This window comes from Mesoplodon densirostris, chromosome 7 (genome assembly GCF_025265405.1).
Source record: "Mesoplodon densirostris isolate mMesDen1 chromosome 7, mMesDen1 primary haplotype, whole genome shotgun sequence".
In the NCBI taxonomy this organism is placed as follows: domain Eukaryota; kingdom Metazoa; phylum Chordata; class Mammalia; order Artiodactyla; family Ziphiidae; genus Mesoplodon; species Mesoplodon densirostris.
In genome coordinates this window covers 73,152,231-73,178,792 of record NC_082667.1, presented here as the reverse complement: position 1 = coordinate 73,178,792, position 26,562 = coordinate 73,152,231, and the positions used below count along the sequence as shown (strand labels likewise).

Genomic DNA, 26,562 nt, shown 5'->3' with positions numbered 1-26,562 from the left:
AGGAGAGGGCTCCACCCCTTCCAAGATGCCTCAGGCTGAGGGATGGGTATGTGATGAGGTGACCACCAGACTGGGCCCAGCAAGGGTTCAGCTGGATAGGGCACCCGGACCAGTCAGACCCCTGCCTCTGGCTCCATCAGATTCAAGAATGGCCCTAGGAGGGAGGTGACCATGGTCTGCATGAGGGGCAGTGGCAGGGGCGGGAGCTGGGAGCTCCGACAAAACCAGATTCAAGGAGTCATGAATATGGCATGGATCCACGGAGAAAGTTTCCGTATTGGTGAACCCCCTAGAGGATGGGCTCGTCTTGGTGCCTTTTTTTGACCGATTCCTTCTGAGAGCTGCCTCCCTCTCCCCACCCAACAGGATCTGCAGGTTGGGGGGCAGGGGGCGGTCCTGGCTTTCCCCCAGTGAGAGGACAGCCAGCACCTTGGGCGGGTCCCTGAGATCAGAGGAGCCAGGGCTCAGGCTCACCCCAGCCCAGCCACAGAGGGCCTGACCAGGGGCCCAGAACTGAATCGCGACACTGCCAAAGGCAATAAAAACCCAAATTCGTGCTTCATCTCCAATGTCAGCTGTTTATTATTGAGGGCCAGGGCCCAGGGAGGGGAGGGTGTTGAACTAAAGCAGCATTGCTCTCTTTCCAGGAAATGTTGCGAGCTGCAGTGAGCGCTTGAGATGTTGCATTTTTTTTTCAACTCAAGCATGTGTTTTTCAGAAATATCATCCTTCCCCACCCCTTACCCCACCACTAATTTTAGAATCAGACCAAAGCCAAGCTACTGTCCTCTGTTTCTGTTGGGGAAATACTATATTTATTCGAGATGCAGAAGTGTGTCTCTGCAAACCTCCGATTGCTTCAGGAAAACAAATCTGCTTTAGACTATACAGAAACCATGATACAAAATTTATTTCATGCTAGAATCGCTTTGCATAACATTGGGCATGCAGTTTTTTTACTCTGAAGTACTAAATTGCATACAATGCCGGGTTGTGCCTTAATAAAGGTGGAGGAGGACCAGCCCTCCCGCGGTCCTGATCTTTTTGGTGCTCTGAAGGAACACTTGGAAAATCCATAAGGTGTTGATTATCTACTATGAACAATTTGTTATGAAAGTTGGTCGCACTGAATCTACACACCGCTAAGATGATCGAATCAACCTAGACTAGCCGCTGTCAGGGGTCTTGGGGAGACGTCCGCTGGGTCGCAAGCATGCCAAACAGAGGGAAGAAGGCGGCAGTGTGTTTCCACAATTCTATTTGGAGCAAAGTTCTCAGTTTCCGCGTGAGAGATGAACTATGAAGGTGAGGTCAATATGACCGATGACTGACCGACTGCCCTTTTGGGAACCTTTACTCTCCATCTCGATCTCGTGTACAAAATGGAAGCAATCCGTTCCCCATCCCCACCCCTCCCCACCCCCCACTCCATTCCCCCCCAAAACGTACAGGTTTCTACCAAATGCCATTTACAGTTTGGCTCCAACAACATGTATAAAAGGAAAGCGCTTTGAAAGAAAATAGAGGACTCTGGCTTGTTTCTCTTCGTTGTTGCCGTGGTTTAGGGTAATCATACAGTTGCAGGGGATTGGTGGGTTTGGATTGCTGGGTTTTTCTGTTGAACTTCATGCAAGTCATGCTAAGGAACCCTTCCATCCCACCCCTTCCCCGAATAAAATAAAATTTTTAAAAAATGAAAAGAAGGAAAACAAATCCTCTACAGTCAGTTACCATTTGGCCGTAGAAAAGCTACGTCCGTCCTAGTACAAGGCCTGGGCCACTCGGACTCGTCCGGCAAACCTGCATGGCGTGAATTTACTCTGTCCGAGGGTGAGGAGGGGCTGCAGGTCCACCCAGATGCTTAATAGCCACCAGTGTCCTGGGCCAAGCCGCCTGGTCAAGTCACTCTCACAGCCTCTGTCGGCATATACTTAGCAATGACAGGGCTTTCTTTGCAAAGATCTGTATGTAAAGAATACAATTAACACTTGAGCTTCTCTTCTTGGCTTTCCCATCCCGCTTGGTACTTAGTTTTTACGGAAGGAGGAGGACAGACAGAACAGCCGCATGCAGAGGCAGGCAGATTCTTCTCCAGCTGGCTTGGTTCTCCCATGCAGTGAGCCAGCCTAGCACGCCTCTTTCTCTCCCTCCTGGGGGAACGGGTTAAGCTCCTAACTCTTCTCTACCCTGCACGTGGCTTACGGCCTGGAATCATCCTGAGAAAAGCAAGTCCTCGGCGGCTGTCATGACTCCATAAGAGCGGGGCCGGGTGGATGCCGGTGGGGGCACTTCACCCTCGATGCCTCTGTGGGACTGCGGAGTGGGTACCACCTGTGGACAGTGGTTGCCACTGGACTCCCTGGCCACTACAGGCTGCTTCTGTCCCACACAGCCTGGGCTTCTAGAAGCCCGGTAAAGAGACTCTCCTGTCTGCTCTTTTAGGCCACACAGATTGATCCAACATTCAAGATGAAGGAGACAGGCAGCCTACGAGACCTTACCAGGCAGAGCACAGCCACTGGGAATGGTCTACCTGCCATCCCCTGAAACCCCCTGGGCTGCCCAGTTCCTGGCTTTCTAGAGCCTCCACTTGGGAAAAAGCCAGTTGTGAAGGGGAGCATCAGGCCTATCCATGGAAGGCCAAGGATGGGGCCCGCCCCCGGGGCCAGCAGCCCCCCTGCCATGCAGCACCATGCGGGAGGTGGTATGCCACACTGGGGTCCAAGGGACCTCCAGGCCGGGCAAGGAAGCAGGGACCAGCCTGGATCAGGTGAGCACACTAAGCACCAGTGACCAGAAGGACTTCCCCCGTCTCCCTGTGGGCTGCCTCTCCTCTTCTGGGTTTGCCCTTTATTTTGAGTTCTATGCTTTCTCCTTGCATATTGTTGAACCATTTCAAATACTGGAGCAGTTGTGAATGGCCACCGGTTACCCCAACTGTTGCTCTAAAAAACCAACTATCTGGCCCAGCCTGCTCACCCCGGTCAGCATGCACCCCATGTGAGCCTTTGAGCTGCTTCCCAACATGCATGAGCCGCCCAGCCAGTCCACTGTGCCGAGGATGGCTTCCTCTGCCTTCCAGGCCCTGGCCAATGCCTGGAGCCTGGAGCTAAGGTGCGCTGGGCCCCCACCCCAAGCCTCTCCGCAGCCCATGCTCAAGCTCTAGTGGAAGCCTTTTCCCCAGGGGGTCAGCCTAAGATAAGGGTCCGATCCAAGGAGACTTTGAGCAGAGACCGCCACGGGGCTCAGCCTTCACCAACCACAAGGGGGCGCTGACCACACCCAGGGCCATGGCTGACGGGCGCTGGGGACAGAAGGGGTTGCACAGAGTCCTCCGTAACCACCTTCTCTTGGCAAGTTCTCTATCTGCCACTAGCAGTATTCTGACTGGCACATACCTTACCTCTGCAAGGACACTGGCCTCACCTCCAAGCCCTGAAGCTACCTTTCTCTTCATGCCTCCCCACCCACTGGTCTGTGGATTCTCTTTAAAGGATGCCACTTTCAGAACATGGATCTTGGTTGGCTAAGCCCACAGGGTCCTGGTCAGACCAGGCCCACCCCGTCGCCCTCCTCAACCAAGGGACAGGGGAGATCACTTTGCTTTTGGGGTCTGACCTGCCAACTGCCAGATCAGCCTGGGGGAGTTGAGGCTCCTCCCACATCCCCGGGTACCCCTCTGCCTTGGGGGCTGTAGTTGTCCAGCCTGTCCCCAAGTCCCTTCCTACCCCTCAGCTCAATTCCAACCCACAGCTAGCTGCCTGGACCTCCGGTTCTCTCGGCCAGCCGGCCATCCCACTTGCAACATTGGGACTCAGACCTCCGGGGGCCGACCCTGGGGCTCCTTGCCCCCCTCAGTGTGCCTGCCTGCCCCTCAGGGCCCCTTGCCCGCCGCCCCGCCCACCCATCTGCAGGGGTGCCAGGCAGCCTCCTCTACATACCCTTTCTCACTCCTCCACCAGGTGGGCACGCGTACTCCCCGGTTGATAAGAGGAAGCAGGGTCCGTATCTCTCGCGGGTGCCCGAGCGCGTAAAGGGCAGGCCCTCATCGGGAGTGAGGGCCTGGTCTATGTGGGGGCAGTCTTCGTTCGCCAGCGCGGCCTTCGCCACCTCCCCATTCAGTTTGGAATCTTCAAACATATAAGCAGAAGCTATTGAGACACTGAAAACTGTTTAGTGGGGGGAGGGGGGAGGGGGACAGGCCAGAAGTAGGGCATCGGCAAAGGGCAGCCCGTAACTGAGGATGGAGAAGCGCGCAGGCCGTGGAGGGAGGCACAAGGCTGGGGGTCCCCGGCTCATTCAGGCAGCCCTTGGGCTGCCCACAGTGCTGGGGAGGAGGGTTCCTGGGTTTGCTCAAAGTTTGCAAAAAGATGAGTTGGTGATGGGCCCAGCAAGCGCAGTGCTGGGGGCCGGGCCCCAGGTCCAAGGCGGGGCCGATGAGACAGGATGGTGCGGATGCAGTCATGGGTAGAGGGCCAGACACAGAGCTCAGGGAGAAGACAGACAGACACGCAGAAACACTCCTCTTCGGAGAGGCAGCCTTTTCTGACCCCTCTGCTGCCAACCAGGGCCCTGCTGCTTCCCATCCACATCCAAGCTGGCTGCTCAGGCATCTCTGGCCCCATCCAGACCCCATCGATCGGCTCTACACCAGGCCCCATTTGGATCCCCTCTGGTCACTCGCTTCACGCTGTCCCCCTCCACACCCTATCTGGTCACTCAGTCCCCCCATATGGACCCAATCTGGTTACGCTGTATGCTCCATCCCCCATACGGACTAGGCCTGGTCACACAGTCTCCTGGTCCCCCATGCAGACCCAGTATGACCACTCAACTGCTCCATCCCCACACAGACTTAAGCTGGTCACTCAGTCCACTCTGATCACCACACAGACCAAGCCAGTGTCTTCCACCCCGCTCTGCCCCAAGCAGTCCTCGTCAGCTTGCACAGGCGCAACAGGAATGTAGGCATGAGGCAGTGACAGCGGCCAGGATTTGGGAGGGGCTCCCATTCCTCTGTCTCCTCTCGGCAGCATCCCCCGCAAAGCAGAGCAAATGGATGTGTAAAGACAACAGTGGCTGATGGACTCGGGTGGGAGAGACGAGTCTTGGCCTCTGCGGTAGCCTGAGAAGGAACCTGGGAGGAAGTTTGGGGCGCATTTGGTGAGGGCGAAGCGTGGCCAGAGCAGGGAGCTCTCCCTCCCCCAAGTCCAGGAGCAGCGCCGTGATAGCCTCTGGAGCTGGCCGAGGTAGCTCCGTCGGCCTCCGTCCCCGCCCATCACTCTCGGGGACTGAGCCTGCCCCACGCTCTCTGCCCTCAAAGCAGACTCTTCCTGGCCAAGGTGGCGCCGACTCGGTCCCCAGGGTGGGCACTGTGGTTTCCTCAAATACTTCCTCTAAGATGACAGCCTCAAGGGAAGACAGACCCCACGGGGCGTGACCACACGGGGAGGCCCTCTGAAAGACTAAAGAGGGGCAAAAAGCTGGAGACAGTCTCCACCCGATTTGACCCTCTTCCATGACCCTGTTCACATCATGTAACTACACGCAGAAGTGATCCTTCTCCGTGTGCACACACTCAGCGTGCCCGCGGGCGGGATCACGGCCCGTGTACATATGTCACTACAAAGAGGCAGGCAGTCAAAAGAGAAATGGACCAATCAGGTTTATTCGTAAAGCAAATCCAAAAAAAAAAAAAAAATCCCATCATAATTTTGGAACTTAAAAAAAAGTCTGTCGTACAAGATGGCAAAGCATTTCACGTACAGTGCGTTTCTTGACAAATCCCAGGGGCTTCACTCCCCAATTTACTCTGAACGAGAAAGGCCAGTTACCAAGGTAACTCTGATACCACGTGACTGGGGCTGGGGCCTCTCTGGGGTCTGGGGGCTGCCTAGCACTTGGGGTGTGTCTGAGGGCACACACATGTGCGCACAGACAAGCCCGGTTCTGCCTCTCAGTCTGGCTGGTCCCGTCTTCCCTCCCAAGGGTCTCCGGAGAGAGGGCAGGGAAGTTTAAGGGAGGAGGTTGTAGATGAGAGGGCAGAGGTTGGGGCCCACAGTACCCTGCACACAGTTTCCTCAAGGGGAAAACAGCGAGTCCTACCAGGCAGCGTCTCCGTCTGGGAGGGGAGCCAGGACTTGCTGTCTCTCTGCTGGCCATCGTCTGTCAGTGGAGGTGTCTATAGCCTGCAGGGCTTACCCAGGGGTGGGTCAGAGGTAGGTGGTGGAGCCTGAGACCCCTCATCTGACTCTGCCCCCCAGCACTGTGCCCCTGGAGCAGCCAGCTCCCACAGCATTTAGAGGACCCAGAGTTGAGGCTGGTTTCCTGCAGGGGTCCGGCCAGGGGGCAGTCATAAGGGATCCCTGGGTGGATGTGAACTGGACACCCTTCCCTCCCTGGAGCCTGCTTCTTCTCCCAACCATGGCCTATGAGAAGGGGCTGAGCCTGGGGGCTGTTGGTGGGGGCAGTGTTTATGTCCCTCTCTGTGCAGGAGCCGGCCTCCCTGGGCTGCTGGCTAATCTCCAGTTTGGTGAGCTCTCAGGAACTGGGAACATGCTCCCTTCCCAACGCCAGAGGGGGGCTGGAAGAGAGACCACCCAAGGGGGGCCAGCTCTACAAACCTGGGAAAGCCATGGAAAAGGCCAGAGGTGCTAGCCCGCCCAAGACTCCCCACCCCCCTGCCTGCCCCCACCCCGTCCTTTAGATGAGATGGCCACCAGGTCCCTCGGCTCCCAGCGGCTCCCCAGGAGGCTGGGAGCCCTGCCTCCCCTGGCCCAGGGCCCCTCGGCCCCCACTAGACCCGAGGGCCTGTGATGATGAAATGGCAGCGTGGGCAGCGTCTCACGAAGATGGTTTCCAGGCTTTGAAATGGGCTGAGAGAGATGAGCGTCCGCGAGAGGGTCATTTTTTTTTAAACTTTGGAGCAAGGAGAACCCGATGTCCGGCCCTGAGCCAGCACGCTGGCTTCTGTGCCCTGGTCTCCAGGCACCGCCGAGGTACTTACTGTTCACACCAGCAGCGGGCGCGCCGGGGGCGCACGCAGGGCTGGGGCGGGGCGGGAGGGGTGGCTGGGAATTTCCTCGGGTTTAGCCCCGAGGGGGCTGCCCAGCCTGGGGCTCAGGGAAAAAGTCCCAGGCTAACTGGGGACAGTCTGTGAGAGACACGAGCAGAGTACAGTCACGAGAACCGGCACAAGTCATGCAACAAAACGAGGAGAGAGAGAGAGAAACATGATTAGTGGAGAGAGAGAAAGAGAGAGCATGTGAACAACACAGAAAAGAACACCCAGGCCTGGCCCTCAGAGCCCCTCATTTCTCCGCTCCTTCCCCCTTCGCCCGCCTGGGGGCCACACCGACCCCACTCAGGGCTCCCGCTGCCCACCCTGGCCCTGCCTCTGAGCAGAAACTCGGTCAGCCCGCTTGGAGGGGCCCTGCCCACACCCTTCCTGGTCACTGTTGTCCCAATCCCCGCCACCTCCCCTGCCCTGGGGGCTACACCCCTCCTGGCCCAGGAGGGGAGGGGTGGAGGGCTGGGGCCAGGGGCGCTTTGGACTCGGCAGCTCAGGGCAGAACCCAGAGGCTGCAGTGGTGGCTCCCAGGGGGCCCAGGCAGGGGCTTTTCGGGACCTCACTGCTGCTCTACGTGCTCATGGGCAGGAAGGGGGGTCTGGCCACCAGCCATCCCCCGTGCCAGCCCCCTCCCTGCTCACCTATGGGGGGACCCTGCAGCCCCAGACGCAGCACCCCAGAGGACCAACCCACATCACAGGAGCAGGGATGGACGAGACACATGTGAATGCACATGGCAGGACAGAGGGAGCACTCCGAACTGCCCAGAGCAGGTGGTCTGGGCCCCCGACGAAGGGGGGAGGGACCCCCCTTCTGGGAGTGGAGCAGCTTCTCCTGGGCTGTCAGTCCCAGGCAGTCCCTGACCATAGGGGCGCCCTCCTGGCATCCCCCCGTGAGGCCCTACAACCCCTGCCAAGACGAATCCCCCGAACACTGACGCCATGCCAGCCATGGTACAGAGGAGACCAGATCATCCCTCACAGACACACAGACCTGAGGTTTCAGGAGAGACCAAGAGATGGAGGTGGGGGGAGGGTGCTGCTGACACGACTGGGATGGCGTGCCTGAGTCCCAGGGGTCTAGCCCTGGAGGTAGGGGGTGCCCTCAGAGCCCAGCACGCTGCACTTGGCCCCAACCCAGGTTCTAAAAGTGGAATTGGAGAAGCCCAGCCCTCGCTGAGGCCACTTGACTGCCCTTGGGTGTGGAATGAGATTGGAAAGGCCCGGGGGGCTGCATCTCACCTCTCCACTCCTGTAGGGTCCAGTCTCCCCTCCACTTGCCTTCCTCACCTCTGGCCTCCCCCACACTCACTCACTGACTCACCGAAACCCCACGCCCATCTAGGACCATAGCTGTAAGCAGGAAAGGAGGCAAATGGGAAGGGACTCAGGGGTGCCGGGATGAGGAGACACCCCCTAAAGACCACACACCCTCTTGGTGATAGATAACCTGGGTCTCACACACCAGCTTTCAGAGGGAGGAGTGTTCTGGTGAGGTATGAGGCTCAGAGGGGTCTGGGATCTCAAGACAGCACCCTCAGGAGCGTGAGAACTTGGAAAGGGGGCGGGGCAGAGTTTGAGGATGGGAGGGAGAAAGGTAGGTGGAGTTGGGCATCTGGGCTCCAGAGGGCAAGCTCGGAAGAGACCCAAGTACCTCCTCAGCCATAGAGACCCGTGCAAGCCAGGACACTCTGGATCCCTGAGACCTGGGGCTGCAGCGAGGAGGTTCCCAGGAGCCGGGCTGCCATGGCTATGGGGCCCAGGGCCTCCAACAGGAGTGCACAGGCTTTACAGGCCTGCTGCAGCATGGCAAGAGGGCTTGTGTCCTGTGACTAGCTGGTGTACCTGCTAGCACACACACATCTGCACTCCGCGTGTGTGTGCACGTGCATGCACGTGTAGGTGTGTGTGCGTGTATGTACGTGTGTGCGTGCATGCACGCCCTCAGCACATGGAGAATACTGGCATTGTCTGGGAGTACTGAAGAATTTGTGCCTGACTGGAGTGAATGAGGGATCCTTGACAGGTGGGCCTGGGGCACCCATATTTGAGGCACCGATCCTGAAAGATTCAGCGTTGGGAGGATGTGAAAGAGGTCCAAGGAGCGCCATGGTGATGCCACTCAGGCCGAGCTCTTCCTGCTGGGGCCTGGAGTGAAGCTGGGGGGCTAGGCCCGCCCAGACCCTCCCCTAGGGCCCCAGGAATTTTCCTTGCCATGATGGCGGCTCCTGAGGTCAAACAGAAGGGCTAGCTAATCCAAAGCAGTGGGGTGGGGCAGGAGCTTTCCATGGCCCATGCCTGGCTTGCTAAGCAGGAGCCACACCTTGGCTGGGGAGTCCAGCCCTCCCGCCCCGCCAGGTCCCCCTGTTCCAGCCTCTGAGACCCCTGCCCAGTCCCTGGCCCAGCCCAGAACACTAGCCACGTTCCTCTCAGGTGCCTACAGTAATCCCAGGGAGTGGGGAGGGGTATGGGGCCAGGTGAAGGGGCTGGCAAGTTCCCATGGACAGAGAAGTGGGCCTTGGGGGTACTGCTCTGGGCAGCATAGCTGTGGGATGAAGCCAGATCAGGAGTAGGATGGGGGTGGGGGCCATTGGGGAAGAAAGGGTCAATCACCCACTGGGGGAGGCCACCCAGGCCAGGGGGCACTTGCTCCTCTAGGGCTGAGCTAGCCTACAGCCCCCCCTGCCTGCCCTGGGCACAGGGGTGTCTTCTGTAGACTAAACGCCACCTATCACTGACTCAGCCTTCCTCGCCCCGGCACGCCATCTTAGCTCAGTGTGGTCATTCTTTTCAGGGTCGTTCATTGCCTTCAAATCCCTGTGTCCACAGAATAAGTCGATGGTATTCCATGGGTAGAGGTAGACTATGGGCTTTATATCTTCGGACCAGAGCCCCATGATCAACTTTATGTGCTATGTGCAGGTTCTCATAAAACTGAGATAGTCCCATAACGAACCACTAGCCATGGAATATTAGAATATATCCCACGGTGACTAGTATTGTTTCATGGCCCCCCTCCCCCCTCCCTGACCCCCACTGAATTCACGGGAAAGTGGTTGTACACTGGTTGGGATGTCGTGTATTGCTGCTGCAGTCCCTACCGCCGGAAACGGGGAGAACTCTGGGTGGGAGGTTGTTTGCTGGTCTGTAGCGCTTTCATCTAAGCTGCCGGGTGGTGGCCCCCTCTAGTCCTTCGCTCACCAGCCGCTCCCATCAGAAGGCCACCGGAAACTCCCACTTGACCATCAACCCAAACAGACAACGTGAAAGCTAGAGTCACTCCAACAGGTTCCTAAAGATAAACGCTAAACTCTAGAGTGGTGGTGGAAGATGAGTTGGTTCCGCATGCTGTGGGGTAAGTAAGCTTGTTACGTACGGAGGGCAAGAGGCGTCTCCCAGGACGCGCCTGGAGCTAGGCAGCCGGCATCAGAGCAGGAACGCTACTCAGCTATGGAGACAGGCTCTGGTGGGGGTGAGAATCCTTGCTGCTGCCTTTGCAGGGACCTTCCCGCCAGATCCCATGCACCATCTGTACCACACGCACAGCCTGAAGGGAGCCGTGTAAAGACCGAATCAGCAGCTGTCTGGCATTTCCGAATCACACCCGCCCCCGCCCTGCCCCGACACTGGGTCAGTGGCCTGAGTCAGCGACTCATGCTCCACTCCTGCCCACCAAGCAGCAGTGCCCCCGGGGCTCCTGCCAAGAGAGTCCTCAGCAACCTCGCGGGCCATGTCATCTCTTCAGAACCCCACGAGACCAGCATGTTAACCTCCTTACCGGGGGCCACCAGTGAGGTTCTAGCAGGCTCTTGCCTCGTGAATTCGGCTGCCCAGCATCTCCCTGGGCCCCCAGACTCCACACCTCGAGATTGAGCGCAGGGTCCAGGGTCACCCATGGAACTAAGGAAGCAGTCTGACTGAATCTGGAATCATCGCTACAGGGGGCGGAGGTGAAAGGTCAGATCGACATGCCTCTAAGAGGTTTCCTACCTGCTCTGTTAATTTCTAAAATTTCTTCCTGGGCCAGCGGGCATGTGTCACTCTGAGTACTGTGGTGTGGAGAGTTTACGACAGATTTACAATAATTGGGAGATCCCAGCTGCGGTGGCCGCGGAATATGCTTCTTTTTTTTCTTTGGTAGTTTCTGCTTAGCCATGGCTAAGGAGTAATACATCCCGAAATTGTTCACAATGACGGGCACGGGCATGGCGATGGTCAGCACACCCGCCAGCGCACACAGCGCTCCCACCAACATGCCGGACCACGTCTGCGGGTACATGTCTCCGTAGCCCAGCGTCGTCATGGTGACCACGGCCCACCAGAAGCCAATGGGGATGTTCTTAAAGTGGGTGTGCTCACTGGCACTGGGGTCATTGGGCTGCGCCCCTATCCTCTCGGCATAGTAGATCATGGTGGCGAAAATCAGGACGCCCAGAGCCAGGAAGATGATGAGCAGTAAGAACTCATTGGTGCTGGCGCGGAGAGTGTGGCCCAGGACGCGCAGGCCCACGAAGTGGCGGGTCAGCTTGAAGATGCGCAGGATACGCACGAAGCGGACGACACGCAGGAAGCCCAGCACGTCCTTGGCTGCCTTAGAGGACAGGCCGCTCAGGCCCACCTCCAGGTAGAAGGGCAGGATGGCCACAAAGTCAATGATGTTGAGCGAGTTCTTGATGAACTCCACCTTGTTGGGGCAGAAGACCACACGCATGAGGAACTCGAAGGTGAACCAGACCACGCAGACGCCCTCGATGTAGGTGAGGAAGGCCTCCGTCTCCGCTTCCCGGTAGTAGCGCACTTGCGTGCCGTTCCGAACGTTCTCGATCTCTGTCTTGTTCACGATGGGGTTGAAGCGCTCGTGGGTCTCCAGGCAGAAGGTGGTGATGGAGACCAGGATGAAGAAGAGGGAGGCAAAGGCCACATACTGTGGAGGAGAAACACACAGTGTCAGAGGGGAGGCCCTCCCCCCAGAGCAAAGAGACCCGGGGTGCCTCTGGGCTGGGTCCAGTCAGGGGCTGGGCTGCGGAAGATGCCTGCAGGATGCCCCTCCTCACATAGGCCAGGCTGACAGGCCACCTTTCCCTCTTCAGAGCACGGAGCATGGGGTTAGGAGGCCCGGGGGTTAAGAGGTTGTGGCAGAGATTGCTCTGTTTTCACAAATGCCTTGCCTTTCCTCCTGGATGCACAGCTAGACCATATCTCCCAGCCTCCCTCGGGGCTGGGTGGGGTCCCGTGACTGCGCTCAGGCCAGTGGACAGCGCACAAAAGGGTGAGGGTGTGTACTAAGGCCGGGCCTGGCTCACAAAACCTTCCTGCTCAACCTTCCATGCCTTCTTTCTTCCCCCAGCTTCCAGTCAAATGCTGAAGCCCTAGGAAGCCAGCAGGGCCACCAGAAGGAAGCAGCCTGGGTCCCTGAAAAGAAAGACAGCCACTAAATACATGGGTGGGAAATAAACTTCTACTGTCTTAAGACACTGTGATCTGGAGGTGATTTATTAAAGCATTTAGCTCTCCCTGACCCCGACTAATAAAAGTGACCTAGGTGGCGGAGGCAGGGGTTGGCAAAGAAAGGAGAAGGGGGAGCTATGGTGGAGGCAGGTCCCTCAGAGGCCACATCTCCCATCTTTCTTTTGTCCCTACGCTAGTCTATTGACTCTCTTTTTCATGGATCTGTACCTCATTCATGCGGTCTCTTCATGTTCTATCCTATGTGGAATTGCAAAAGATATATCTGCCCCAGGGCCTCGGACATCTCTTTTACCCACTTTTCTCTATCATCCCAGGAACTCACACCACCATCTTGGAAGTGAGTTCTCCACCTTGGAGCTATTGAAATAGAGGCTAAGTGGTCATTTGTCAGAGATGGTGTGTTACAGGTTAGGGGTCCTCACAGGCACCATAAACCACAGGGTCTGCTTCTCTCCTACTGCTGCCTGCCAGCCCCAGGGTAGTGACGTGGGTGGGAGGAAAGAAGAAGCTGCTGGGGCGCTAGGCTTTCCAAACATATGTGGGCGCTTGCTCCTTTCAGACCCCCTCCCCGGTGAGAAGGAAATGGCCAGGATAACCCAGCCTGTCCAGAACCACCTGCTCTGGCCCTGAGCCCCTTGAGAAAGGTTTGGTTTGGTTTGGTGGCCCCAGCTGATGACCCCCTGGGCTTCTCTGGCCCCCAGCAGACATGGGTACCCAAGGAAAGAGAGTCAAGCAGCTGAGTTTCAAACCCTCCTGCTCAGACTGAATTCCAGGCAAGGGCGCTTCTTACAGCCTCCAGTCGGGGTCCCTGGAACACTAACCCCTGGCCAGGGGTTCTCCTCCGGGGGCCCAGCTGGTCATGTTCCCACTGCTCCCCTCTCCTCTGGGCCCCCCTTCGCCCAGCCTGTCAAGACAGACCATGTCCAGTGCAGGGCCCTCTCCCTGGAGGCAGCTCTGGGCTATAGTCTAGGATGGGCGTGGCCAGTTCATTCTCCAGAGCGGCCTCCACAGAAAGCTTCAAGGAGTGCCAAGGCCCCCCCTGCATCTGCCACAAGAGGCAGCCGTGCTGCTTCTAGCAAGTTCTTTAGTTTGTACTGATACACCTCCCCACCTGGTGGTGGCCCTGTCTGGGCTGACCGTGGCCACGGGACCTGGCATCCAACCTGGCACAGATCCAGAAACCAAGACCTACGTAGACCTTCCAAGACACATTTCGGGTTGGGGGAAGGGGAGAGAAAAGGGGAAGAGACAAAGTCAGCATTTTAGAATGTCAGAGTAAGAGCAGCCTTTAGAGATTATCTGGTCCAAGACACTACATGCTACAGATGGGAAGTCTGGGGCCCAGAAACAGGAAGTGGTCTGCCCAAGCCACTCATTGTGGCATGCTAATACTCCTGCTGGCTTAGAGCATCGTGCAGTTTTCAGAACCTTTGTCCTAGCCTGCTATCAAGTGTGACCCCTATGCATCCTTCCATCCATCCATCCATCCTTCTTCCCTTTCTTCCTTCCTTCCTTTCTCCCTCCCTTCCATCCACTCATCTTTCCTTCCTTCTATCCTCTCTCCCTCCTTTTTATCCACACATCCATTCATCCTTCTTTCCTCCCTCCCTCTATTCCTTCCTTTCTTTGTTCCTCCCTCCCTCCTCTCCCTCTCTTCCATGCATCATGCATTCATTCATCCCTTCCTCCTTCTCTTCTTTTTTCCTTTTTTTTCTTTCCTTCCTTCCTTCCTTCCTTCTTTCCACCTACCCATCCATCTACTGGCCCATCCATCCATCCATCCATCCATCCATCCATCCATCCTTTCTTCCTTCCATTCTTTTTTTTTTTTTTTTTTTTTTGCGGTATGCGGGCCTCTCACTGTTGTGGCCTCCCCCGTTGCGGAGCACAGGCTCCGGACGCGCAGGCTCCGGACGCACAGGCTCAGCGGCCATGGCTCACGGGCCCAGCCGCTCCGCGGCATATGGGATCCTCCCAGACCGGGGCACGAACCCGTATCCCCTGCATCGGCAGGCGGACTCTCAACCACTTGCGCCACCAGGGAGGCCCCTTCCTTCCATTCTTCACCAGGCACCAGGTTATGCCCAGCATAGAGTGGAACAAGACCTCAGCCCAACCCCCAGGGAGGCCCTGCACAGCTGAAGGTAAAGGACACACACAGAGAGAGACAAGTACAATGCAGTGGACTGAAAAGGTGAGTCCCCTCAGCCCTGTGATGCAGGTGGGGTTTGGACAAGGTGAGGCAGGGACTTAAGCCAGGTCTTCTGACTCCAGAAACAGCTCTTTAAGGATCCAGATAGTGCTGACCCGGGACACCACAGAGGTAGATCAGGAGAGCAAAGTGGAAGCAACTGGAAGAGGCCACCAGCTCTGACCCAGGTTGATCCGGCTCCAGAGCTCTTTCCATCACCAGTTGTCAAAGCCCTTGGAGCTAAGAACACATCCCCGAATGCTGGGTACTTGGCCCTACATTCCCTCTGGAGGGCCCCATCTTAGAGCTTGGAATTCACAGCCCAGGTTCCCAAGGGGCGGGTCACATTGCTCCCCTGGCCTTTTTGAGAGAGGGGAGGAAGACACACACTGTGAGTGTCTAAGGGATGCCAAGAGGCAGGGTCCGCTGCACCCCTGGGCTCCTGATCCTGGCCAGTGGTGGAAGGCAGGAGGCACTGCCCCGCCCCCTGCCCCATCAGCCACGGCATCCGCTTCCCCAACCATCCCACAGCTATCCTCCTCTGTCCCCTCGACTCATGTGGGACTCTCTCTCAATGGGGCCACTGCCATCAAAGCCAGCATGCGGTAGGCTTCAATCTCGGCCACGCCCAGTACAGTACAGCCTCCACCCAGCTACCAGAGGGGGTAACCGTTGGAATTCCAGCTCTCTGCCCGCCACCTGGCCATGCTGCCCACAGAGAAAAACCCTGACTCCTCAGCCTGGCACATGAGGCTCCCTGTGCCCTGGCCTCATCGACTTCCCAGGGTCCCCTCCCTGCTGCACCCAACATTCTTGCCTCATGCAGCTGTCTGCTATATGTGACCGCCCCCCCCCCCAACCATCTCCATGTCTTTGCACTGCTGTTCCTGCCTCCAGGGTGTTCCTGCCGACCTCCGTGTGGAAAAACCCATCCGTGCCCCACTAAGTAGCCCTTCTCCCGGACACCTTTCCCGGTGAGACTTCCTCTTGGCAGCTGGGGCCTTTAGGAGGCAGCAAATGCAGGGACCCCCCCCCCAACAAGGAATGTCTAAATCCCCCTCCAGGGAGGCAGTGAGCCTGTCTCCGACTCGTACTCGTTAGTGCTTGCGGAGTCTCACGGGAACGGCTCAGAGAGGGCACTGATGTCCCCGGAGCCTTCTCCCTCCCTCCCAGGTGCCCCCAAAGGCCCTCAGAGCTCTCGTCCCATTTGCTCCTCTCACAGGAGCAAGTACTGATGGGAAAACTGAGGCCCAGAAAGAGGTCAGGTCTTCTAAAATTAGGGTAGACAAAATCCTTGGTTCTCAGCCAGCAATGGCCATCCCGTCTAGATTCTTTCCTCTCTGGGCCCCAGTGACCAAGGAGTGGGGCCGGGGGGTGGGCAGCAGCAGCCAGGCCTAGAGCCAGACACCAGGACTTCTTCCCCAGGGGAGCCGGGGAGGTGGTAGCCAGGCCTCCTACCCTGCCTGGGCCTCCTGGGTGCCTTCCTGGACTCTGCGGCCCGTACACCTGGTCCTTGGCCACAGGCAGGGCCCCAGCAACATCCGGGTCCAAGTGGGCCCTTAGGAGGGCTGTGGAGGAAGGTGCCCCTGGCTTGCTCAGACTGCCACAATCTCCTAAGCCTAGCGACTAGCAGGTCAGCCCCAGCGCATCAAAGCCAAAGCAAGAGCCCACAGCCAGGTGAGTCCCCAGCGCCCTCCTGTCCATCCTCAGGGAAGCTGAGCCAGGAAGGAGAGAGGAGAAGCTGTCAGGGCTGAGGACCTACTGTGCGCCTTTAATCCTCCCACAGAGCTGGTGAGACAGGTGGTCGTACCCCATTGCGCCAAAAAGGAAACCCAAGTACAGAGAGGTTCAGGGACTAAACCGAGGTTTAAGGCTAGTGATGAAGCTGAGGCTTGAACGCAAGTGGATCCGGCCCCATAATCTAAGCTCTGTCCACCACCAGAGGTACCAAAGATCTCGGGGGCTAACAACACAGCTCTGCGCAGTGGGGAGCCAGCCCTAACGATACGTGCGTGGCTCCATCTTGGAGGTTGGCACCCACAGCTTGGACTTCCTGAGGGCAGGTTATGTCTGTCCCCAGTGAGGGAGAGAGCCAGGGTACTTGGATCCACAGGCTGGAGCCCAGGCACACCTGAAATGGTCTTGGGCCTCATTGCCCAGGGCTTGCTAGCACCTGGGGCAACGGCAGCCCCAGGGGCGGGGAGGCTGCCCCGTTCTGCTCAGGGAGGCAATGCCGACAGCAGCCCTGGATGCCTCAGCCTGCATGGCTCCCTGGCCCACCTCTTGGTACCACAGTTTGTTCAGGGATCTCAGCCAGAGGGAGGGGGTGGGTGCACGGGGACAGGGATGGGGAGTTCCGGGATCAGCTGATGCTGACAGGGAGGGAACCTCTGCCTGGCAGGCCCAGGTAGCAAGCCTTGGAAGCCGTTTCTGCAGTCACCCTGGGCTGTCACTCTCAGGACTGTAGGGGCTGCAGTCAAGGGCCGGGGCCTGCACCCCATGTGAGCTGTCTGCCTTCCAATCCCCAGTCACCCAGAGGACAGTCCCCCACAGACATGCACAGCTACCCGGAGCACGCGCCTCACCTGTTACCTAAGTACCTACCCTGTGGTGCATGACCGCACATACACAGAAGACACAGGGACGCATGGATCATACTGAAACATATCACTGCCCACCAAGCATGAGCACCCAGGCGCTGTACCGCGAGGCGCGCAGCCCCATACCTCCCCCTCGCAGCCTGTGCGTATGCACTCGGAGTACACGGACGGTCACCACACCGCGCACCTCCTACAAACACCCCAGACCCCAGGCATTGCTGCACAGCTGGCCCCTCCCCTGCCCACCTCGCCCCCGCTGGGTGGGACTGACTCGGTGTCTGTCTCTCCCACAGGACTGCAGCCCCAGCCCATCTCGCCTCAGCCTCCTCAGCCTTCCCTGATGCCCTCACCTGTCTCCTTGCCCAGACAGTGCCAGCTCCTGGACCTCCCGTCTCTACACCTGCCTGTCACCCACTGGCTTCCTGATTTCCTGCTACCTGCCGCACCCCATCCCCTTCCTTCAGCCCACCACAGCAGCAGCGCCCCACACCCAGGACCCAGGCCAGCTGGGAGGCCAGCCCTCCTGGGCTTCTAGTCTAATGGGGGACACAAAGGGAGCTTTGCCCAGCAGCCCAGGGCCAACTGTCACCCAGCCTGGCCACACCTCAGTGGCCACCCTGTGAAATTTCAAGACAATGCAGGCAAGATAGCCTGATAATGCAGCATAAACCCAAACTGGTAGTTCTGGCTTTTCTTTCTTTCTTTCTTTCTTTCTTTTTTTTTTTTCTTTTCAGAATCACAAACTGTGAGAGACCCACCAATTGTGTTCTAGAAAGAGGTAGCCATGGCAACAGAGCGAAGCATCCCATTTCTATGGTAACCGGGGTGGTGAGACTGTTGGCTGTAAAGTCAGACAAACCTACTAACGATCTGTTGACTTAAGAAGATATTTTATAAATCACCAAGTTATTTTTATCATAACCCCACCCCTGAAACTATAAATCAGAAAGGCAATTTACTATCTATTAAAATGACCAATATGTGTTATGACTTTCATTATAAATTATTTATGCCGCAGTCATCTTTAGAAAATTGAGCTTGTCTTTTGGAACTGTTCAGGGGTTCACCGTGGGGATCTGTGTTCTTGCAGTTCCAGGAGCAAGGCGATGGCTGTCATGTGGTGCAGGGACCAATATTCTGGTCCGGCGGCTCACTCGCTGCGTGACCTTGGCAGGCCACCTCCCCTCTCTGGGCCTCAGTTTCATCATTGGTACACTGAGGGCTGGACTTGGGCCCTTCTGAGGATTCTGAGACCGGCTGAGGCTGTAGGCAATGGGGCTAATCAGGGGAGCCCTGGCTCATGTCCAGGCCCCAAGCCCCTAGAGGCTTCAGGTCAGTTTTTCTGCCTAATTAAGTCTGCGCAGCGGGGGTGTACAGCGTTTGAGTTAATCCATGCAGAGTCAGTGATGCAGAGCAGGAGGGATGGCCAATTGGCCTAAATAAATTGTCGGTCAAGTTGAGTTTGGAAACTGAATTAGACTCGTCTGGACTTCCTTGGGCTGGGCATGCCCAGAGTAGGCTGTGCTGGCTGAGCACATCAGAGCTTATGGGGGGGCAGGAGGGGTCTTTGGGGTCCAGTCCCATTTTGGTCTGTTAATAAATGCCTCCGCATGAACCCCCAGAGGCCTGGCTCGTCCTGAGCACTCTGTCCAGCATCCGGGTCTCCACCCCATTCCTTCGCACTAATCGTCCCCTTTTGGCACCCAGCTCAGGAAGCAGCAGGTGGGAGGTGCTTCCCATGGTGTGGAGGGTGTGAGCGGGAGTGTGTGAAAGTGTGTGCAGAGAACATGCCGTGTAGAAGGTCTGTGTGCTGGGAGGGGAGTGTGGGGGAGGGGAGAGGTGGCGTGTAAATGTGGAGTAGCTGTGTACATGGTGAAGGTGTGTCACCTGTTTATGTCACCTGACTCTAGGCATGTGCCAGAGGCTCATGTAAGTGGTCACTGTGTGTGATGTATGTGGTTCATATAGGTGGTAGAGTGTGTTTGTGTGTGCATAAGGACATGCATGGGTGTGATGAGTGTGTGTATAAGGACATGTGTGAGGTGTGATGTGTGTGTATAAGGATATGCCTGGGTGTGATGTGTGTGTGCATAAGGACATGCATGGGGTGTGATGTGTGTGTATAAGGACATGCATGGGTGTGATGTGTGTGTATAAGGACATGCATGGGGCATGATGGTGTGTGTGTACAGGGACATGCCTGGGTGTAATGTGTGTGTGTGTATAGGGACATGTATAGGGTGGGGTGTGTGTGTGCGTGTGCGTGTGTGTATGGGCATCTCCTAGGAGAATCAGGGTCTGGCTGGGCACTGTGGACATGTGTTCTCTGAGTTGAGACCATGACCCTTGCCCATGCCAGAGATGGTCCCTCACACACTAGCCGAGGGGGGTGGTGCCCCTTCCCTGGAACTGTCTCTGATTGAGAGAAAAAGGGTAGACAGGGTGGAGGTGGGCTAAAGGCCGCTGCACCAGCCCAGGGAAGGCCACAGGGAGGCCGGGCTGTGCCCAGATGGGAATCCCCTCATCCTACTGCACTACCCGCCTCAGTCCCGGGTGCTGTAGCCTGGGTAGTGGGGGGCCAAGGTCAGGAAAGGCCATGCCCAGGCCTCAGGGAGCCCAGACTTTTCCAGTAGGACAACAACCGACTTCACTGAATTCATTCTCTGGATTCCAGACCCAGGTCATATCCAAAAAGGGCTGCCTCAACAGCTAGGCTGGCAACTTTTGAGGTGGCAGAGGTTCTGTGTTGCTTTCATTCCAAGATGCACATTTTGGAAATGAAAATGTCATAAAATATACACATCCTTAAAATAGTATATCTTCTCATATCCCCAACATGCTGTTATTTAGCTCATGGCATAGTTGAATCGACGGTACTTTGGACTTAGGAAAACAGTCCTTAGAAACGCAGAGCAGCAAGACAGAGGGGCCCTCAGAGGTTTTTTACCCAAAAGCCGCCCCTTGTGGCCGGAATGGGGAAATGGGGGCAGAGCCTCCCGCCCAAGGTCATGGAGCTCGCAGGGTGGAGCAGGGGTGAGAGTCAGGTTCTCCTGAAACGTCAGTTCTGGGCTTTCATCATCGTGGCCTCTGAGCCTTTGCTCATTTAACACGTGCTCCCAGGCCTCTCTGCTCTCCGGGTCCCGCCTGCCTTCTAGATCCTGGGTCAAAAGCAGCACAAGTCCGTCTGTCAAAGGAGGCAGCAGCTGGAGCAGAAATGGCTGGACCTTGAGGTCAGACCAGCCTGAGTTTGGGGCCTCGGCTGGTGACCTTGGACATCGCCCCTTTCTGAGCCTTCATTCCTGGACAGGGAAGGGGTGAATAACATTCCCTGCCTCCCGGCCGGTTGTGACGACGGGATGAAACAACACACAGAAAGTAAGCAGGAGGTGCTTGTATGTGTTGCTTCCGTCCCTACAAACTGGCCACCTCTCGCCTCAGTGGGCCCTCCCGCCCGGCCCTCTCCCATCACAACAGCACCTTCCGCATCAGAGCACCTCAGACGTAAAAAAGCCAAGAATCTTATAGTCACGGAAACGCTGAGCTGGAGGCACCCGGGAGACTGAGGCGGACATGCCCCTGCGTCACAAAAGAACACGACTGTCCTTCACAGAGCAACCCCACGCCCACGCTCAGCCATGTGGCACGAGTGAGGCCGAGCCCACGCTTCTGTGCAGGCCTGGCCGAGCAGCGCGGTGACCAGTCTGCCCCTCCGAGGGCCAGTCCTGGTCCCTGAGGACAAGGGGAGGGGTGTTTCCTGAGGGATGGCCCCTGAGGGACCCAGTGGGATAGGGTCAGAGGAGACGTCTCTGGATTTAACAACAAGGGGAACGTGGCGGGGGCCTAATCCAACGCCCTGGAAGGGTGGAAGGGAAAGCAGGGAGTAAGAGGCCCTCCCTGGGAGAGTTTGGTGGGGCACGAAGCAGGCGGCAGGGGGCGGAGGCCAGTGTGCTGGGGGAGCACCGCGGAGTGGAGATGCACATGCGGAGCCCTTGGCCTCACCCAGAGGTGTGGGTGGGACCAGACATTTACCTTTAGTTTGTGTCCTCAGTCGTTCTGATGCCGCCAGCCCCATCCTGGCACATGGGATCTATGAGGCCAGATAAGACCCAACTGCCTAGCAGCTCTGATACATAACGGACCTCATCAGCCTGAGACCACATTTAGGGGCTGGGAAGCAGGCGGCAAGGCAGAAGGAGAAGAGTCCTGGGCTTGACTTCAGAGACCTGAGTTCAAATCCCAGCTCTGCCACTGGCGGTATGACTGTGGGCAAGTCACCTTTTGGAGACTCAATCCCATCATTCTTAAAATGTGGACAATAATAAGAATAGTAACACACTCCAGGAAGTAAGGCACTATGGAAGGGCCTGGGGGAAAAGGCCAGGTGTCTAGGGCTTCCCCAGATCCAGGGTGGAATTCTAGGGCAGGAAGAAACCCCAAGACTGCCAGTTCCTTTGCTCACTGGTATTCCAGGAGCTGGGCCAAGGCTTCCCTCCACAAAAACCCAAACACAGCATTTTGGGTTTTTTTCCACCCAAATCGTTGGGGGTGGGAGAGTGACTGCAAGGGGAAGCAGCAACAGCTTAAGGGAGAAATGTGTCTAACTTCAGGGTTTTTTCCCCCAATTTTTTCTGCTCCTGTTGTGACCACTTGCCTGCAAACAGCAAACCAGGAGCAAAGGACAGCCTCGTGAGAGCCCACAGCACAGCCCGCAGAGCCTGTTTCCCGGGGCCGCGGCCCAAGGTGGGATTGTGTCCCAGACCCCGCACCGCAGCCTCCAGCTGGCGAGGGCCACGCTGCCCAGGGCAAGGGTGACGTAACATGCCCACTTCCATGGGGTCTTCCACGTGACCCCCGGCCTTCGGGCTGGGAGGAAATGAGGCTTGACGGGAAAGGACACCCAAGGTCACGCGATGAGCTCCAGGCTTTCCGGCCTAACTCCAGTGACAAGAGGGAGGCTGATAACAGCAGCTGCCTGGTCTCGAGCAGCCCTGCTTCCTGGGCTGTCTGTGCATTGTCTCATTTAAACTTCACACCAGCCCAGGGTGGTAACTTCTGCTGTTACCACTGCTTTTCAGACAACGAGTCTGAGGTTTAGAGAAGAGAAGATTCTTGCCCAAGGTCTCGGAGGTCCTCAGTGGCAGGATAGGTCCTACTTCAAAGCCCTGCATTCCAGGCCTCCCCCAGGCCCCTTAGGCAGCCAGGCAGGATGTCCACAGTGCAAGTCGGCTTGGCTGTGCCCCGTGAGATGGACACGCCTGCTCCAGCTTCGTTTCGACTTTAGCCAGCCAAAAGGCTGGGTGCCTTAGGAGAGTGGGGCTGCGCTGTCCCAGCGTGCCCCTGCGGTCCCACAGGCCAGGAAGGCTGGGTGTCAGGGTCCCAGGAGGGGCCATCAGGAACCAACTTCCCAACCACTCCTGTGACCTTAGAGTCCCTTCTGGAAAGTAGATAGTGAACACCCTCTCCCATTAGCATCTGAAACTTGGAGAAATACCAGTATTCCCACAGGAAATTCCTCTTCTAGTTTAGGACTTCGAACTGCGTCAACTGTTTCCTGACGTGCTTGTCTACTTTTCTATTAGTAAACGATGACTTATGGAACCCTTCATATTTCCTCTTTTGCTCTGACTGCTAGGGAGCTCAGTTAAATTTAATGCTCAGTTCCAGACCAATCTTTTACGTGGGTTTGGGGTATCACTATTTCTTCTCTTCATTATACGAGTCTTATTTTTTCTTTTATTTTCTTCTTTATTTCTAAGGATTCTGTTGTATGTGTATCTCATGGGCCTCAAACATCTTTGTGCTACAGATTGGAACAAGAAATACGCGACTGAGACACCCAGATGAGGAAGTGAGTAGGAAGGCACTCCCTACAGGGGCAGTTCAATAATCCCCTCTGGAGTAACCCTGAGCAGACGTCTCTGCTGGTGACCGCCAGTGATGGGGAGGTCCCGAGGCCACATTCTGTCTTTGGACAGCACTCCAGACATGCATTTCTTTCATGTTTAAGTCAACCTCCCTGCCTCTTTCTCCCAGTGATCCCAGTTCTGCCCTCTGGGGTCACCAGGACACACCTGCTCCCCTTTCTCCCTCTGACAGCCCTGCCCACACCTGCAGATGGGCCTCAGGACCCACCCTGAGCCATCCCTCCTGTGCACCAGGCTTCCTCCAGCTTCCGTCCACACTCCTTTTCTTGCGCCAGCTCCCCCGGCTGTTTCAGAGCCTGGTTTTGTTAAGCGCTCACTGTGCGTGGCCACATGGATGGCACACTTTGCCCTTTTCAATGCTCACAACCACCTCAGTAGCGGGAATATTTGTCTCTGTTGAGCCTCACTGACCTCTGCTATAAAGTAATAATGACGACTGTTGCAAACATGATCTCATTTATCTTTAAAAACCTCCCCAAGGGAAGTGTCATTAACTCCACTTTGCAGATGAGAAAACTGAGGTTCAGAGTGGTTAAGACGTGTGCAAAAAAAAAACAAACCCCACACAGTTCGGAAGTGATAAGCAGAATTTGAAACCAGGTCTCTCTGACTCTAAAACCAGCACACTCCAGGGCTTCCACTTATAAATCTCTTTCATATCCATCCACACACACACACACACACACACCAGCTGAGCCATCAGCCAGACAGCCTTGATTGCCCCCATTTGGCAGATGAGAAAACTGAGGCTCCAAGCTCCATGAAGTGTCCACTAGGAATCCACTGGGAAATTTTCCCCCAGTGCCCACTTATGTTTTAGCATCGAGTCAAGGGTCCCGACTCCCCATAGGGTGTGCATGTGTGTGTGTGTGTGTGTGTGTGTGTGTATATATATATATATATATATATATATATATATATATATATATATATGTTGGGGGCAGAGGAATAAAAAGATGACCCCAAGAGGAAGAGATCAGGGAGGGCAGTGGACACAACCCAGGTGGGACCACAGCTAACTGCCCACCTGTGCTCCCTCCAACAAAGATGTATGCCTTATCCCAGGCCTGTGCTGGGCACTGGGTACAGAATGAGCAAAAACAGCCACAGCTCCTAGCAGGGGAGACTGACATTTATCAGATAACCAGACAAGCAAATACGTACCTGTATGAGGGGACGAGGGCTTTGAGGGGAATGCACACGGCATTCGATGGGCCTTTAACAAGTCTTGGGGTTGGAGTGGCTCCCACGAGGAAGTGACAAGTGTACAGAGGTTGGAAAGATGGGTAAAAATCACTAGGGAAATGCAGGATGCAAGGAAGAGCATTCTAGGCAGAAAGAATGGGAAAAATTCCCGGTCCTCATGTTCCTTGACCATCAGCAGCGTCTGAGACAGCTGATCACTCCCTCCTTTTTGTTACACTTTCTAGGGCCCTGCAGTCTCTTGATTTTTTTTTTTTAAATTAATTTATTTATTTATTTTTGGCTGTGTTGGGTCTTCGTTTCTGTGTGAGGGCTTTCTCTAGTTGTGGCAAGCGGGGGCCACTCTTCATCGCGGTGCGCGCGCGGGCCTCTCACTATCGCGGCCTCTCTTGTTGCGGAGCACAGGCTCCAGACGCGCAGGCTCAGTAATTGTGGCTCACGGGCCCAGTCGCTCTGCGGCATGTGGGATCTTCCCAGACCAGGGCTCGAACCCGTGTCCCCTGCACTGGCAGGCAGACTCTCAACCACTGCGCCACCAGGGAAGCCCAGTCTCTTGATTTTCCTCCCGCCTCACTGGCTGTTCCTTCTTGATGTCCTGTACCATCTTGTCCCCAGCCTCTAACTCTTGGGGTGCCCCAGAGTGCAGTCCTTGGGCCTCTTCTCCATCTATACTCATTCCCTTATCGATTTACCCGGTCTGAAGGTTTAAATACTATCACCTATTCAAACACCATTGACTGCACACTCCCAAATATTTATCTGCAGCCCAGCACTTCTCCTGAACTCAGGACTCCGGCATCCAGTTCCCTTGCGTCTCTGTGGTGGAGGTCTACCAGCTGCCTCTCCAACTCAGCATGTCAACTGAGCGCCTGTACCACCTCCACTGCCGGCAGCTTTCTCCATCACATGAGATGGCAACCCTATCCTCCCAGACATTCTTGCCAAAAACTCTGGAGTCATCCTTGACACTGCTCTCTCTGTCACACCTCACAGTTAATTATAAGGAAATCCTCTTGGCTCAGACTGAAATAAATCCAGAATCTGACCACTTCCCAGCACCACTATTACCACCCCGTCCCAGGCATCATCAGCTCCCCCTAGATTACGCTAAGAGCATCTTAACTGGTCTCTCGGCTTCCAATATTCCTGGTGCTCTGGGACTGTTTTCAACACAGCAGCCAGGTGATCCTTTCAAAATGTAAATCTGATCGTGCCATTTCTCTCCTCAAAACCCTGCCCTGGGTCCCCATTTCTCTCAGAGGAAAAGCCAAGGTCCTCGCAACGCCCTGCAGGTCCCCGCGTGATCAGGTCCTCCATTCCCCTCCGAGCTCCTCTCCTATCACTGTCCCCCTTCGCATGTTCCAGCCACACCGCCTCCTCAAACATGATCCTTAAACACGCCAGACACATGCCCGCCTTAGGGCCCTCACACCGCCTGTCCCCTCTGCCCAGAGCCCCCTTCCCTGCATCCTCATGGCTCATTCCCTCGCCGTCTCACGAGTCCCACTCTGACCCTTCTAAAATCTCAGCCAGCGCCCCGCACTAACTGGATTTTCCTTCCTCTGCTTTCCCCCATTAGGCACGTACCATCTTTGAACACTAACTTTTCCCCAGCTTTACGGAGGTATAACTTATATACAATATACAGATACCTTTTATATACAATCTATACAGTAACATTCACCCATTCTAAGTATCCAGTTGGACGACGCTGGCACGTCACACCATCCAGTTTGCTTATTTTCATCTCTGTGGTTTGTCTCTCTCCGCCCTGAGCATGTAAGGTCCATGAGGTGGCTGGATCTGAGGACCAGGACCAGCCCCGCCTTCTCACTCAGCCATACCCCACCCCCACTAGTAGGGGAAGAGGGGCCCCTTCCCCGGGAACCAGGAGCACAGCTAAGCAAGAGCACAGCTGCCCATCCTGTGTGTCTGCTTGTCTCAACCCATCCACCTACACGATGGGTACCAGAGTTTAGTCCCGCAGCCTCCTTAGGAAGCGACCCCTCCTCCGATGCCCACTTTCCCTCACCTGCACGGGCAGTGCACACGAGCACTGACTCACTGATACCGCATCTGCCTCTACCCTGCGACGCACACAATTGTT

General features: G+C 56.3%; 1 protein-coding gene across 1 annotated transcript in view; it reads right to left on the bottom strand.

Moving 5' to 3' along the window:
* Positions 1 to 1,897: 1,897 nt before the first annotated feature.
* The window catches only part of KCNC1 (potassium voltage-gated channel subfamily C member 1), a 42,934-nt gene continuing 18,269 nt past the window's right edge, over positions 1,898 to 26,562 (bottom strand). Inside the window, exons 2-4 of the mRNA XM_060104265.1 lie at positions 11,059 to 11,992; positions 3,942 to 4,130; positions 1,898 to 1,962 (exon numbers count right to left, since the gene is read on the bottom strand). Coding sequence (XP_059960248.1) covers positions 1,898 to 1,962; positions 3,942 to 4,130; positions 11,059 to 11,992 — 1,188 coding nt within the window. The remainder of the gene's footprint in view (positions 1,963 to 3,941; positions 4,131 to 11,058; positions 11,993 to 26,562) is intronic.